The sequence below is a fragment of the Tachyglossus aculeatus genome, chromosome 1 (genome assembly GCF_015852505.1).
Source record: "Tachyglossus aculeatus isolate mTacAcu1 chromosome 1, mTacAcu1.pri, whole genome shotgun sequence".
Classification (NCBI taxonomy): domain Eukaryota; kingdom Metazoa; phylum Chordata; class Mammalia; order Monotremata; family Tachyglossidae; genus Tachyglossus; species Tachyglossus aculeatus.
Genome location: NC_052066.1, coordinates 6,427,787 through 6,442,849, shown reverse-complemented (window position 1 = coordinate 6,442,849; position 15,063 = coordinate 6,427,787). Strand labels below are relative to the sequence as shown.

Below are 15,063 nucleotides of genomic sequence, written 5' to 3'. Positions count from 1 at the left end.
CCCTTTTAGACTGTGAGCCCACTGTTGGGTAGGGACTGTCTCTATGTGTTGCCAACTTGGACTTCCCAAGTGCTTAGTACAGTGCTCTGCACACAGTAAGCGCTCAATAAATACGATTGATGGATTGCTTAATCCATCTCTTTCCACTGTGCCCCGCTGATGGTGTTTGTTAAGCGCTTACTATGTGCCAAGGACTGTTCTGAGCGCCAGGGTAGATACAAGGTTTTTGATCCCCATTTTCCAGATGAGGTCACTGAATCAATCAATCAATCAATCGTATTTATTGAGCGCTTACTGTGTGCAGAGCACTGTACTAAGCGTTTGGGAAGTACAAGTACAAGTTGGCAACAAAGAGAGAAGCAGCGTGGCTCAGTGGAAAGAGTCCGGGCTTTGGAGTCAGAGGTCATGGTTTCGAATCCCGGCTCCACCACATGTCTGCTGGGTGACCTTAGGCAAGTCACTTAACTTCTCTGAGCCTCAGTTCCCTCATCTGTAAAATGGGGATTAAGACTGTGAGCCCCACATGGGACAACCTGATCACCTTGTATCCCCTCAGCGCTTAGAACAGTGCTTTGCACATAGTAAGCGCTTAACAAATGCCATTATCATCATAGAGAGACGGTCCCTACCCAACAGTGGGCTCACAGTCTAGAAGGGGGAGACAGACAACAAAACAAAACATATTAACAAAATAAAATGAATAGAATAGATATGTACAAGTAAAATAAATAAATAAATAGAGTAATAAATATGTACAAACATATATACAGATGCTCCCCCTTTTGGACTGTGAGCCCACTGTTGGGTAGGGACTGTCTCTATATGTTGCCAACTTGTATTTCCCAAGCGCTTAGTACACTGCTCTGCACACAGTAAGCGCTCAATAAATACGATTGATGATGATATATACATATATACGCTTCTCTGAAGCACAGAGAAGTGAAGTGACTTGCCCAAAGTCACACAGCTGACAAGTGGCGGAGTCAGGATTGGAACCCACGCCCTCTGACTCCCAAGCCGGTGCTCTTTCCACTAAGCCAAGCTGCTTCTCAGCACTTCCAAACACTTCATTCATTCATTCATTTATTCATTCATTCATTCATTCATTCATTCAATCCTATTTATTGAGCACTTACTGTGTGCAGAGCACTGTACTAAGCGCTTGGGAAGTACAAGTTGGCAACATATAGAGATGGTCACTACCCAACAGCGGGCTGTCTCTGTATGTGTCTCTAAGTGCACTTCCAAGCACTTAGTCCAGTGCTCTGCCCACAGTAAGCGCTCAATAAATACGATTGAATGAATGAATGAATATGTGCCAGGCACTGTACTAAGCGCTGGGGGTGGATGCAAACAAATCAGCTTGGACTTTGTCTCTGTCCAGAAGCAGCGTGGCTCAGTGGAAAGAGCCCGGGTTTAGGAGTCAGAGGTCGTGGGTTCTAATCCCACCTCAGCCACTTGTCAGCTGGGTGACTTTGGGCCAGTCGCTTAACTTCTCTGGGCCTCAGTTCCCTCATCTGTCAAATGGGGATGAAGACTGTGAGCCCCATGTGGGACAACCTGATCACCTTGTATCTCCCCCAGTGCTTAGAACAGTGCATAATAATAATAATAATAATAATAATAATAATAATAATAATAATAATAATAATAGTATTTGTTAAGCGCTTACTATGTGCCAAGCACTGTTCTAAACACTGGGGGAGATCCAAGGTGATCAGGTTGTCCCACGGGGGGGGGGGGGGGGGGGGGGGGGGGGGGGGCTCACAGTCTTCATCCCCATTTTACAGACGATGTAACTGAGGCCCAGAGAAGTGAAGTGACTTGCCCAAAGTCACCCAGCTGACAGTTGGTGGAGCCGGAATTTGAACCCATGACCTCTGACTCCAAAGCTCTTTCCACTGAGCCACGCTGCTTCTCTGCTTGGCACATTGTAAGTGCTTAACAAACACCATTATTATTATTATTGTTATTGTGGGGCTCACAGTCTCCATCCCCATTTGACAGATGAGGTCACTGAGGCCCAGAGAAGTGAAGCGACTCGCCCAAGGCCACACAGCAGACAAGTTGCGGAGGCAGGATTAGAACCCACAACCTCCTAATTTCCAGGCCCGGGCTGTAGCCACTAGGCCTTACTGCTTCCCAAACCCAGCGGGGCCGGAGATTTCCCTGCCACGAGGAATCCAGGGGAGCCGATAATTTAAAGGATTAAAAGCCGCTTCCTTTACAGAATCTCGGGGGGGAATCAATCAATCAATCAATTGTATTTATTGAGCGCTTACTGTGTGCAGAGCACTGTACTAAGCGCTTGGGAAGTCCAAGTTGGCAACATATAGAGACAGTCCCTACCCAACAGTGGGCTCACAGTCTAAAAGGCCTTTGTGCCTAACGCTAATTAATCAATCGAGGGCATTTCTTGAGCGCTCATTGTGTGCAGAGCACTGGACTGAGCGCTTGGGAGAGGCCGGTGGAAACTGTGTGACTTTGGGCAAGTCACTCAACTTCTCTGGGCCTCAGTGACCTCATCTGGAAAATGGGGATGAAGACGGTGAGCCCCCCCGATGGGACAACCTGATCACCTTGTATTCATTCATTCATTCATTCATTCAATCGTATTTATTGAGCGCTTGCCGTGTACAGAGCACTGTACTAAGTGCTTGGGAAGTTCAAATTGGCAACATATAGAGACGGTCCCTACCCAACAGTGGGCTCACAGTCTAGAAGCTTAATAAATGCTATTATTATTATTATTATTATTATTATTATTATTATTATTATTATGTGCCAAGCACTGTTCTATGCCGAGGGGTAGATACGAGGTGATCAGGTTGTCCCCCGTGGGGCTCACAGTCTTAGTCCCCATTTTACAGTAGGGACCGTCTCTATATGTTGCCAACTTGTACTTCCCAAGCGCTTAGTACAGTGCTCTGCACACAGAAAGCGCTCAATAAATATGAATGAATGAATAAGGCACAGAAAATAAATTGACTTGCCCAAAGTCACCCAGCTGACAAGCGGCAGAGGTGGGATTAGAACCCACCACCTCTGACTCCCAAGCCTATGCTCTTTCCACTAAACTACTGATGCACTGTCCTCTCCCAAGCGCTTAGTACAGTGCTCCGCACTCAGTAAGCACTCAATACACTAGACTGTCAACTCGCTGTGGGCTGGGAATGTGATCGTCTATTGCTCTATTGATAGAGGCAGCGTGACTTCATCAATCATCATCATCAATCGTATTTATTGAGCACTTACTGTGTGCAGAGCACTGGACTAAGCGCTTGGGAAGTACAAGTTGGCAACATATAGAGACGGTCCCTACCCACCAGTGGGCTCACAGTTTAAAAGGGGGAGACAGAAAACAAAACCAAACATACCAACAAAATAAAATAAATAGAATAGATATTACAAGTAAAATAAATAAATAAATAAATAGAGTAATAAATATGTACAAACATATATACATATATACAGGTGCTGTGGGGAAGGGAAGGAGGCGAGATGGGGGGATGGAGTAACTTAGTAGAAAGAGCCCAGGCTTGAGAGTCAGAGGTCATGGGTTCTAATCCTGACTCCGCCACTTGTCTGATGTGTGACTTTGGGCAAGCCACTTCACTTCTCCGGGCCTCAGTTCCCTCATCTGGAAAATGGGGATGAAGACCGTGAGCCCCACGTGGGACAACCTGATCACCTTGTATCTCCCCTGGCGCTTAGAACAGTGCTTGGCACACAGTAAGCGCTTAACAAATTCAGCACTTAGAGCAGTGCTTGGCACATAATAAATAGTTAAATTCAGTGCTTAGAGAAGCAGCGTGGCTCTGGAAAGAGTTCGGGCTTTGGAGTCAGAGGTCATGGGTTCAAACCCCGGCTCTGCCAATTGTCAGCTGTGTGACTTTGGGCAAGTTACTTAACTTCCCTGTGCCTCAGTTCCCTTATCTGTAAAATGGGGATTAAGATTGTGAGCACCCCGTGGGACAGCCTGATCACCTAGTAAGAATAATAATAATAATAATAATGACATTTATTGAGCGCTTACTATGTGCAAAGCACTGTTCTAAGCGCTGGGATGGTTACAAGGTGACCAGGTTGTCCCACAGAGGGCTCACAGTCTTAATCCCCATTTTACAGATGAGGCAACTGAGGCCCAGAGAAGCAAAGTGACTTGCCCAAAGTCACACAACTGACAAGTGGTGGTCGGAATTTGAACCCATGACTTCTGACTCCAAAGCCCGGGCTCTTTCCACTGAGCCACGCTTGTAACCTCCCCAGCGCTTAGAAAAGTGCTTTGCACAAAGTATGTGCTTAATAAATGCCATTATTATTATTATCACTTAGCACATGGTAAACGCTGAACAAATTCATCTCTTCAAGCAGTGGTTGGCACATAAAAAAAAAAACCCAGTATTTGTTAAGCGCTTACTACGTGCCAATCACTGTTCTAAGCGCTGGGGTAGATACAAGGTGATCAGGTTGTCACACATGATGCTCCCAGTCTTATTAATCCCCATTTTCCAGCTGAGGTCACTGAGGCCCAGCGAAGTGAAGCGACTTGCCCAAAGTCACACAGCAGATAAGTGGCGGAGGCGGGATTAGAACCCACGACCTCTGGCTCCCAACCCCGCACTCTTTCCACTAAGCCACCCTGCTTCCTTAGTAAGTCACAGAAGTCACCTAGAAGTGGTTACATAGTAAGCGCTTAACAAATACACCGTCATGGGTTCCAATCCTGGCTCCGCCACTTGTCAGCTGAGTGACTTTGGGCAAGTCACTTCACTTGCAGAGAAGCAGCGTGGCTCAATGGAAAGAGCCCGGGCTTGGGAGTCAGAGGTCATGGGTTCAAATCCCGGGTCCGCCAACTGTCAGCTGTGTGACCTTGGGCAACTTACTTCACTTCTCTGCATCTCAGTGACCTCATCTGTAAAATGGGGATGAAGACTGTGAGCCCCCCGTGGGACAACCTGATCACCTTGTATCCCTCTCCAGCTCTTAGAACAGTGTTTTGCACTTAACAAATGCTATTATTATTATTATTATCATTATTATTATTATTTGTGAGTCCCCTGTGGGACCACCTGATCACCTTGTAACCTTCCCAGCGCTTAGATCAGTGCCTTGCACATAGTAAGCACTTAACAAATGCCATTATTATTTTTTGTGAACCCCCGTTGGGACAACCTGATCACCTTGTAACCTCCCCAGCGCTTAGAACAGTGCATGGCACATAGTAAGCGCTTAACACATGCCATTATTATTATTATTATTATTTGTGAACCCCCGTTGGGACCACCTGATCACCTTGTAACCTCCCCAGCGCTTAGATCAGTGCCTTGCATGTAGTAAGCGCTTAACAAGTGCCGTTATCATTATTATTGAGCGCTCAATAAATGCGATTGATGATGATGATGATGTATATATGTTTGTACATATTTATTTATTTATTTTACTTGTACATATCTATTCTATTTATTTTATTTTATTAGTATGTTTGGTTTTGTTCTCTGTCTCCCCCTTTTAGACTGTGAGCCCACTGTTGGGTAGGGACTGTCTCTATATGTTGCCAATTTGTACTTCCCAAGCGCTTAGTACAGTGCTCTGCACATAGTAAGCGCTCAATAAATACGATTGATGATTGATGATGACGATGATTATTATTTGTGAACCCCCGTTGGGACAACCTGATCACCTTGTAACCTCCCCAACGCTTAGATCAGTGCCTTGCACGTAGTAAGCGCTTAACAAATGCCATTATTATTATTATTTGTGAACCCCCTGTGGGACAACCTGATCACCTTGTAACCTCCCCAACGCTTAGATCAGTGCCTTGCACATAGTAAGCGCTTAACAAATGCCATTATTATTATTATTATTTGTGAACCCCCGTTGGGACAACCTGATCACCTTGTAACCTCCCCAGCGCTTCGATCAGTGCCTCGCACACAGTAAGCGCTTAATAAATGCCATCATTATTATTATGTATTGAGCGCTTACTGTGTGCAGAGCACTGTCCTAAGCGCTTATGTCCTTCTCACCTGAGCTTTGCTCCATGATCTCCTTCTGGCACATGTTCTGGACGTTGACTGTGCAGTTGACGATGAAGTCCGGCGTGGAGCAGTCGTTGTTCAGCTGAAATTCCTCGCACTGGTAGCACTGGATTTGCAGGGCGCCCACTGCAACGGACCCGAGGGCTGGGGAGGACGCCCCCTCTTTTTGGGGGGACCCAGGGGGGTGGAGGGGGAAGGAATCGCCCCCCACCCGCCCCCTCTCCCAGGCCTGGCTCCAGCCGGGACGAGGCCCAGGTGCAGAGGAGGGAGAGGAGTGGGGGCTCCTTGGTCCCGGGGGAGACCCCCCCCCACATACCCCCTCATCCCCCCCCATCCCGTGGCGGCCTTTGCGGCGTCTCCCCCGTTCCAGGTCGGCTGTCCTGCAGTGGTGGACGCCTCTTGGAAGGGGGGGGGGGGGGGGGGGGGGGGGAAGGAGAGCAAGGACCGGCCGGGGCCTTCGCCAAGTGGCCCGTTTGGCAGCAGCAGCAGCAGGAGCATTAGCCCAGGGGATTCCCTCCCCTCCCCCCTCTTAATAATGATGGCATTTATTAAGCGCTTACTATGTGCAAAGCACTCCTCTTCCTCCTCCCTCTTTCTTCCTCCTTTCTTCCTCTTCCCTCCTCCACCTTCAAATCTTCTCTCTTCTCCCTCCTCCCCCTCTTCTTCCTTCTTCATCTCTTCTCTTTTCCTCTCCCTCCTTTTCCCTCCCCCTCTTCCCTCCTCCTCCCTCTTCCTTCCTCCTTCCTTCCTCTTCCCTCCTCCACCTTCATATCTTTTCTCCTCTCCCTCCTCCCCCTCTTCTTCCTTCTTCATCTCTCCTCTTTTCTTCTCCCTCCTTTTCCCTCCCCCTCTTCCCTCCTCCTCCTCCCTCTTCCTTCCTCCTTTCTTCCTCTTCCCTCCTCCACCTTCATCTTTTCTCCTCTCCCTCCTCCCCCTCTTCTTCCTTCTTCATCTCTTCTCTTTTCCTCTCCCTCCTTTTCCCTCCCCCTCATCCCTCCTCCTCCCTCTTCCTTCCTCCTTCCTTCCTCTTCCCTCCTCCACCTTCATATCTTTTCTCCTCTCCGTCCTCCCCCTCTTCTTCCTTCTTCATCTCTCCTCTTTTCTTCTCCCTCCTTTTCCCTCCCCCTCTTCCCTCCTCCTCCTCCCTCTTCCTTCCTCCTTTCTTCCTCTTCCCTCCTCCACCTTCATCTTTTCTCCTCTCCCTCCTCCCCCTCTTCTTCCTTCTTCATCTCTCCTCTTTACTTCTCCCTCCTTTTCCCTCCCCCTCTTCCCTCCTCCTCCTCCCTCTTCCTTCCTCCTTTCTTCCTCTTCCCTCCTCCACCTTCATCTTTTCTCCTCTCCCTCCTCCCCCTCTTCTTCCTTCTTCATCTCTTCTCTTTTCTTCTCCCTCCTTTTCCCTCCCCCTCTTCCCTCCTCCTCCTCTTCCTCCTCCCCCTCTTCTTCCTTCTTCATCTCTTTTCTTCTCCCTCCTTTTCCCTTCCCCTCTTCCCTCCACTTCCCTCTTCCCTCCTCCTCCTCTTCCTCCTCCCTCTTCCTTCCTCCTTTCTTCCTCTTCTCTTCCCTCCTCCTCCCTCTTCCCTCCTCCTCCTCTTCCTCCTCCCTCTTCCTTCCTCCTTTCTTCCTCTTCTCTCCTCCTCCACCTTCATCACTTCTCTCCTCCCCTCCTCCCCCCTTCTTCCTTCTTCATCTCTTCTCTTTTCCTCTCCCTCCTTTTCCCTCTCCCTTTTCCTCCTCCCTCTTCCTTCCTCCTTTCTTCCTTATCCCTCCTCTTCCTCCTCCACCTTCATCTCTTCTCTCCTCTCCCTCCTCCCCCTCTTCTTCCTTCTTCATCTCTTCTCCTCTCCCTCCTTTACCCTCTCCCTTTTCCTCCTCCCTCTTCCCTCCTCCTCCCTCTTCCTTCCTCCTTTCTACCTCTTCCCTCTTCCTCCACCTTCATCTCCTCTCCCTCCTCCTCTTCCTCCTCCATCTCTTCTCTCTTTTCCTCTCCCTCCTTCTCTCTTCTCTCCTCCTCCATCATCTCTTCTCTCCTCACCCTCCTCCGTCTCCTCTTCTTCCTCTCCCCTTGCTTTTGATCCTCCTCCTCCTCCATCTCTTCTCTCTTCTCTCCTCTCCTTCCTCCTCTCTCTCCCTTCTCCTTCTTCCTCTTCCCTCTTCCTCCTCCTTCACCTCCTCTTCTCTTTTCTCCTTCCCCTCTCCCTCCTCCTAGTCCCTCTTCCCTTCTTTTCTCTTCTCCTCTTCTTCTTCCTCCTTCTCCTTCATCTCTTATCTCTTTTCTCCTCTCCCTCCTCCTTCTCCCTTCTCCTTTTTCCTTTTCCCTCCTCCTCCTCCACCACCTCCTCTTCTCTCTTCTCTCTTCTCCCTCCTCCTCCTCTTCTTCTCCTTCATCTCTTCTCTTCTCCCTAGTCTCCCGCCTCCTCTTCCTCCGTCTCCTCTGTTCTCTCCTCTCCCTCCTCCTCTTCCTCCCTCTCCTCTCCTCTCTCCTCTCCCTCCTCCTCTTCCTCCCTCTCCTCTCCTCTCTCCTCTCCCTCCTTCTCTCTTCTCTCCTACTGTTGTTCTTCTCCTTCATCTCTTCTCTTTTCTCTGGTCTCCCGCCTTCTCTTCCTCCATCTCCTCTCTTCTCTCCTCTCCCTCCTCCTCTTCCTCCTCCTCCTCTTCTTCTCCTTCATCTCTTCTCTTTTCTCTAGTCTCCCGCCTCCTCTTCCTCCATCTCCTCTCTCTCCTCCTCTTCCTCCCTCTCCTCTCTCCTCTCCCTCCTTCTCTCTTCTCTCCTCCTCTTGTTCTTCTCCTTCATCTCTTCTCTTTTCTCTAGTCTCCCGCCTCCTCTTCCTCCATCTCCTCTTCTCTCCTCTTCTTCTTCTCCTTCATCTCTTTTCTCTTCTCCCTCCTCCTCCTCTCTTCTCTCCTCCTCTCCTCCTCTTCTTCTCTTTCACCTCTTCTCTCCTCTCCCTCCTCCTCCCCTTCCTCCTTCCTCTCCTCTCCTCTCTCCTCCCCCGTCCCTCTTCCTCCTCTTGCTCAGAGGGGGTTGAGGGATTGGGGTGCTGGGGTTTCGGGGGGCTGGGGGCTGGGAGGTTAGGGGGTCGGAGGGGCCGGGGGGTGGGGGGGGGGGGGGAGGCGGCCTCTCACCTGGAAGGAGACAGAATCCCCAGAAAGTTGTAGCGAAGCCAAAGAGCCACATCCTCCCGCAGCCGCCGGGCGGGGCGCGGGAAGGGGCATCAGGGGCCGGGGGGGAGGATGGAGGGCCGTCTGTCCCTCTGTCTGTCCGTCTGTCCGTCTGTCCGTCTGTCCGGTCGGAGTGGGGGGGGGAGGGATGTCTGTCCGTCCGTCTGTCCGGGGGGATGCTGACTGTCAGGAGGCTGTCTGGCTGGCTGGCTGGCTGGCTGTCTGTCCGGGGGAGATGATGTCCGGGGGATGCTGGGCAGCCAGGTGTCCGTCTGTCCGGGGGGGAGATGTCCGTCTGTCCGGAGGGGATGTCTTTCTGTCCGGGGGGGGGATGCTGGCCGGCCGGAGGATGTCCGTCTGTCTGTCCGGGGGAGAGAGATGCCCGCCTGTCCGGGGGGGAGATGCCCGCCTGTCCGGAGGGGATGTCTTTCTGTCCCGGGGAGGGATGTCTGTCCGTCCAGGGGGATGCTGGCTGTCAGGAGGATGGCTGTCTGTCTGTCTGGCCGGGGGAGATGATGTCCGGGGGGATGCTGGGCAGCCAGATAGATGTCCGCCTGTCCGGAGGGGGGATGTCTTTCTGTCCGGGGGAGGGATGTCTGTCCGGGGGGATGCTGGCTGCCTGTCAGGAGGATGTCTGTCTGGCCGGGGGAGATGATGTCCGGGGGGGGGATGCTGGGCAGCCAGGTGTCCGTCTGTCCGGGCGGGGGGCGGGGGGGGATGTCTTTCTGTCCGGGGGAGGGATGCCTGTCCGTCCGTCTGTCCGGGGGGATGCTGGCTGTCAGGAGGATGGCTGTCCGTCTGTCTGTCTGTCTGTCTGTCTGTCTGTCTGTCTGTCTGTCTGTCCGGGGGGCTGCGGGGTCCGGAGCTGGCCGGGGACTTCTCCTCCTCCTCCTCCTGCTCCTTCTCCTCCTGCTCCTGCTCCTCCTGCTCCTCCTGCTCCTCCTCCTCCTCCTCCTCCTCCTCCCCCCCTCCCTCCCGCCCCGCCCCCCGCAACCTGCGGAGCCCACCGGGATACGGGGGGGGGGGGGGCGGGGGGGGAGCACCAGCCCCGCTTCTCCCCCCCCTTCTGCCCCCCCTTGCTCCTTATTCCTTCCATCGCGTTTATTGAGCGCTTACTGTGTGCACAGCGCTGGACTGAGCGCTTACCCCCTGCCCCCACCCCCCGCTCCGGGAGCCACGTGACGGCGGCGGGGGGAGGGGGAGGAGGAGGAGGAGGAGGAGGAGGAGGAGAAGGAGGAGGAGGAAGGCTGGCACCATCCCCTTCTCCTCCTCCTCCTCCTCCTCCTCCTCCTCTCCCTCCCTCCTTCACACCCGCAAACGGGGAAGGGGCGGGCAGGGGGACTGGGGACAGAGGAGGAGGAGGAGGAGGAGGAATGGGGAGAATAATAAAAATGATGATAATGATTCTAATGATGGTATTTGTTAAGCGCCTACTATGTGCGAGGCGCTGTTCTAAGCGCTGGATGAGTCATGATGGTATCCGTTAAGTGCTGACTTTGTGCCTGGCCCTGGACTAAGCGCTGGGTGGGGGGAGGGAGAGGGGTAGGGGAAAAGGGGAGGGGGAGGAAGGGGGAGGAAGGGGGAGGAAGAGGAGGAGGAAGGGGGAGGAAGGGAGGAGGAAGGGGGAGGAAGAGGAGGAGGAAGGGGGAGGAAGAGGAGGAGGAAGGGGGAGGAAGAGGAGGAGGAAGGGGGAGGAAGAGGAGGAGAAGTGGGGAGGAAGAGGAGGAGAAGTGGGGAGGAAGAGGAGGAGAAGTGGGGAGGAAGAGGAGGAGGAAGAGGAGGAGGAAGGGGAGGAATGGGGGAGGAAGAGGAGGAGGAAGGGAGAGGAAGGGGGAGGAAGGGGGAGGAAGAGGAGGAAGGGGGAGGAAGAGGAGGAAGGGGAGGAAGAGGAGGAAGGGGGGAGGAAGAGGAGGAGGAAGGGGGGAGGAAGAGGAGGAGGAAGGGGGGAGGAAGAGGAGGAGGAAGGGGGAAGAAGAGGAGGAGAAAGGGGGAGGAAGAGGAGGAGAAGGGGGGAGGAAGAGGAGGAGAAGGGGGGAGGAAGAGGAGTGGGGAGAAGGTGGAGGGGGAAGGAGAATAATAATTATGGTATTTGTTATATGCCAGACACTGTACTAAGCGCTGGATGGGGGGAGGGAAGGAGGAGGAGGAGGAAGAATGAGGAGAAAGTGGGGGGAGGAAATGAGGAGGAGGAAGGGGGGAGAAGGTGGAGGAGGAGGAATGGGAGGGGGAGAGGTGGTGGAGAAGGTGGAGGAGGAGGAATGGGAGGAGGAGGTGGAGGTATGAGAAGACTAATAATTAATAATTATGGTATTTGTTATGTTCCAGACACTGTACTAAGCGCTGGGTGGGGGTGGGAAGGAGGAGGAGGAGGAGGAAGGAGGAAGGGGGAGAAGGTGGGGGGAGGAAAGGAGGAGGAAGGAGGGAGAAGGCGGAGGAAGAGGAATGGGGAGGAGGAGGAAGGAGGGAGAAGGAGGAGGAGGATTGGAGAGGAGGAGGAGGAGGAGTGGTGGAGAAGCTGGAGGAGGAATTAGGAGAGGAGCTGGAGGAGGAAGAGGGAAGGGGGAAGTTTTGGGGGAGAGGAGAAGCCGTCTCAGGCTCAGGTGAAGTTGGGCATCCCACAAACCCCAGAAGCAGATGGAGACTTTGGTGGGGGGGTGGGGTGTCACAGGGTCCTGGATATGTGTGTGTGTGTGTGTGTGTGTGTGTGTGTGTGTGTGTGTGTGTGTGTGTGCAGGGGGGGAGCAAGGAAGAAGGGCAGAGGGCACCTCGGTGCTCCCACCTTCACAACATCGCTACAATCCCTCTTTTCCTCTCCGCCAAAACTGCTACCACCAGGATCACTCATCTGATCCCTACTGAGAGCTCACCTCCTCCAGGAGGCCTTCCCAGACTGAGCCCCCTTTTTCCTCTCCTCCTCCCCATCCCCCCCGTCCTACCTCCTTCCCCTCCCCACAGCCCTTGTGTAGATGTTTGTACAGATTTATTACTCTATTTTACTTGTACGTATTTACTATTCTACTTGTTTTGTTAATGATGTACATTTAGCTTTAATTCTATTTGTTCTGACGACTTGACACCCGTCCACGTGTTTTGTTTTGTTGTCTGTCTCCCCCTTCTAGACTGTGAGCCCGTTGTTGGGCAGGGACCGGCTCTAGATGTTGCCGACTTGTACTTCCCAAGCGCTTAGTACAGTGCTCTGCACATGGTAAGCGCTCAATAAATACGATTGAATCAATGAATGAATGATCCCGCCTGGATGACTGGGCCAGCCTCCTCCCTGACCTCCCTGATGAGAATGATGATGAGCGCTTACTATGCGTCAAGCACTGTTCTAAGCGCTGATTCCAAGCTAATCAGGTTGGACCCAATCCCTGTCCCACGTGGGGCTCACAGTCTTCATTTAGGGTTAGGGGAAGCAGCGTGGCTCAGTGGAAAGAGCCCGGGCTTTGGAGTCAGAGGTCATGGGTTCAAATCCCGGCTCTGCCAATTGTCAGCTGTATGACTTTGGGCAAGTCACTTAACTTCTCTGGGTTCCTGGGCCTCAGTTCCCTCATCTGTAAAATGGGGATTAAAAGTGTGAGCCCCACGTGGGACAACCTGATCACCTTGTATCCCCCCAGCGCTTAGAACAGTGCTTTGCACACAGTAAGCGCTTAACAAATACCATTAAAAAAAAAATCCCGGCTCCGCCACTTGTCAGCTGGGTGACTTTGGGCAAGTCACTTCACTTCTCTGGGCCTCAGTTGCCTCATCTGTAAAATGGGGATTAAGACTGTGAGTCCCCCCCACCGTGGGACAACCTGATCACCTTGTAACCTCCCCAGCCCTTAGAACAGTGCTTTGCACATAGTAATAAAAGCGCTTAATAAATGCCATTATTATTATTATTGTTATTATTATTATTGTTGTTGTTGTTATTATATTATTCCCATTTGACAGATGAGGGAACTGAGGCCCAGAGAAGTGAAATGACTTGCCCGAGGTCACCCAGCAGGCAAGTGGCGGAGCTAGGATTTGAACCCATGACCTTCTGACTCCCGGGCTCGGGCTCTAGCCACTAGGCCATGCTGCTTCCCTGCCTCCTGACTCTCCCCACTCCAGTCCAGACTTCTTCACTCTGCTGCCTGGATGGTTTTTCTATGAAAACATTCAGGACATGTCACCCTGCTCCTCAAAACTCTCCAGTGGTTGCCCAACCACCTCCTTTTCAAACAAAAACTCCTTACTGTTGGCTTCATAAAGCCATCCATCCCATCGCCCCTTCCTCCCTCCGGTCCCTTCTGTCCTTCTCCCTCTCAGCCCGCACCCTCCGCTCCTCTGCCGCCGCTCACCTCCTCCCTGGGCCTCCTTCTCGCCTGTCCCGCGGCCGCTGACCCCTGACCCACGTCCTGCTTCTGGCCTGGAACGCCCGCCCTTCTCATTCATTCATTCAATCGTATTTATTGAGCCCACTGTTGGGTAGGGACTGTCTCTATATGTTGCCAATTTGTACTTCCCAAGCGCTTAGTACAGTGCTCTGCACATAGTAAGCGCTCAATAAATACGATTGATGATGATGATGATTTATTGAGCGCTTACTGTGTGCAGAGCACTGTACTAAGCACTTTGGAAATACAATTTGTCAACAAATACAAACAATCCCTATCCAACAATGGGCTCAAATCCCACAGACAATGACCCTCCCCACCTTCAAATCCTTACTGAAGGCCCATCTCCTCCAAGAGGCCTTCCCTGACTAAGCCCCTCTTTACCTCACCTCCCGCTCCCTTCTGCGTGCCCCCAACTTGCTCCCTTTGTCCATCTCCCCTCCCAGCCCCACACTACTTACGTCCATATCTCTCATTCCTTCTCCTCCTCCTCCCCTTCCCTCTCATCCTCCCTCCTCGTCCTCCCCTTCACTTTTCCCCTTCCCTCCTTTCCCTCATCCCTCTCTCCTTCTCCTCCTCCTCTTCCCCCTCATTCTCCCTCCTCGTCTTCCCCTTCACTCTTCCACCTCCCTCTTTTCTCTCATCTCTGTCTCCTCTTCCCCTTCATTCTTCCAGCCCACTCCTCTTCCCCCTCATTTTCCCTCCTCTTTTTCCCCTTCCCTCCTTGCCCTCATCCCTCTCTCCCCCACCCCTTCACTCTTTCTCCCTCCTCTTCCTCCTGACTCTCCCACCTCTTCTTCCTTCCATTCTTCCCCCTCCCTCCTTTCCCTCCCCTTTCACCCTCAACTTTTCCTTCTTTTCCCCCTCAGCCTTCCCTCCTCCTTCTTCTCCTCCTCCTTCTCCCGCTCCTTCTTCCTCCTCTTCTTCCCCTTCACTCTTTCCCCTCCCTCCTTTCCCTCCTCCCTCTCTCCTCTTACCCTTCACTAGTCCCCCTCCTCCTCTTCCTCTTCATTCTTCCTCCTTCTGCCTTTCCCTCCCCCTTCCCCCTCAACTTTCCCGCTTTCCCCTCAGCCTTTCCTCCTCCTCCTCCTCCTCCTCTTCTTCCCCTTCATTCTTCCCCTTTCTCCTTTCTCTCATCCCTCTCTCCTCCTCCCCTTCACTCCTCCTTCTTCCTCCCTCATTCTCCTTCCTCTTCTTCCCCTTCACTATTCCCCCTCCTCCTCTTCCTCTTCCCCCTCATCCCCTCCTCTTCTTCCCCTTCATTCTTCCCCCTTCCTCCTTTCCCTCCCACTCCCCCCTCAACGTTCCCTCCATTTCCCCCTCAACCTTCCCTCCTCCTCCTCTTCCCCCTCATTCTCCATCTTCTTCCCCTTCACTCTTCCATCCCCCTCCTTTCCCCCATCCCTCTCTCCTCCTCCCCTTCACTCTTTCCCCCTCCTACTCCTTTTCCCCCTTATTTTCCCTCCTTTTCCCCCTTCACATTTCCCCTTCCCTCC

The 15,063-nt window shown here is 52.5% G+C and overlaps 1 protein-coding gene across 1 annotated transcript in view; it reads right to left on the bottom strand.

Annotated features, from left to right (window-relative positions):
* LYPD1 (LY6/PLAUR domain containing 1) overlaps window positions 1-9,248 on the bottom strand; it is a 34,927-nt gene extending 25,679 nt beyond the window's left edge. Inside the window, exons 1-2 of the mRNA XM_038752431.1 lie at window positions 9,165-9,248; window positions 6,030-6,167 (exon numbers count right to left, since the gene is read on the bottom strand). Coding sequence (XP_038608359.1) covers window positions 6,030-6,167; window positions 9,165-9,216 — 190 coding nt within the window. The 5' untranslated portion in view covers window positions 9,217-9,248. The remainder of the gene's footprint in view (window positions 1-6,029; window positions 6,168-9,164) is intronic.
* Between the last annotated feature and the right edge of the window lie 5,815 nt (window positions 9,249-15,063).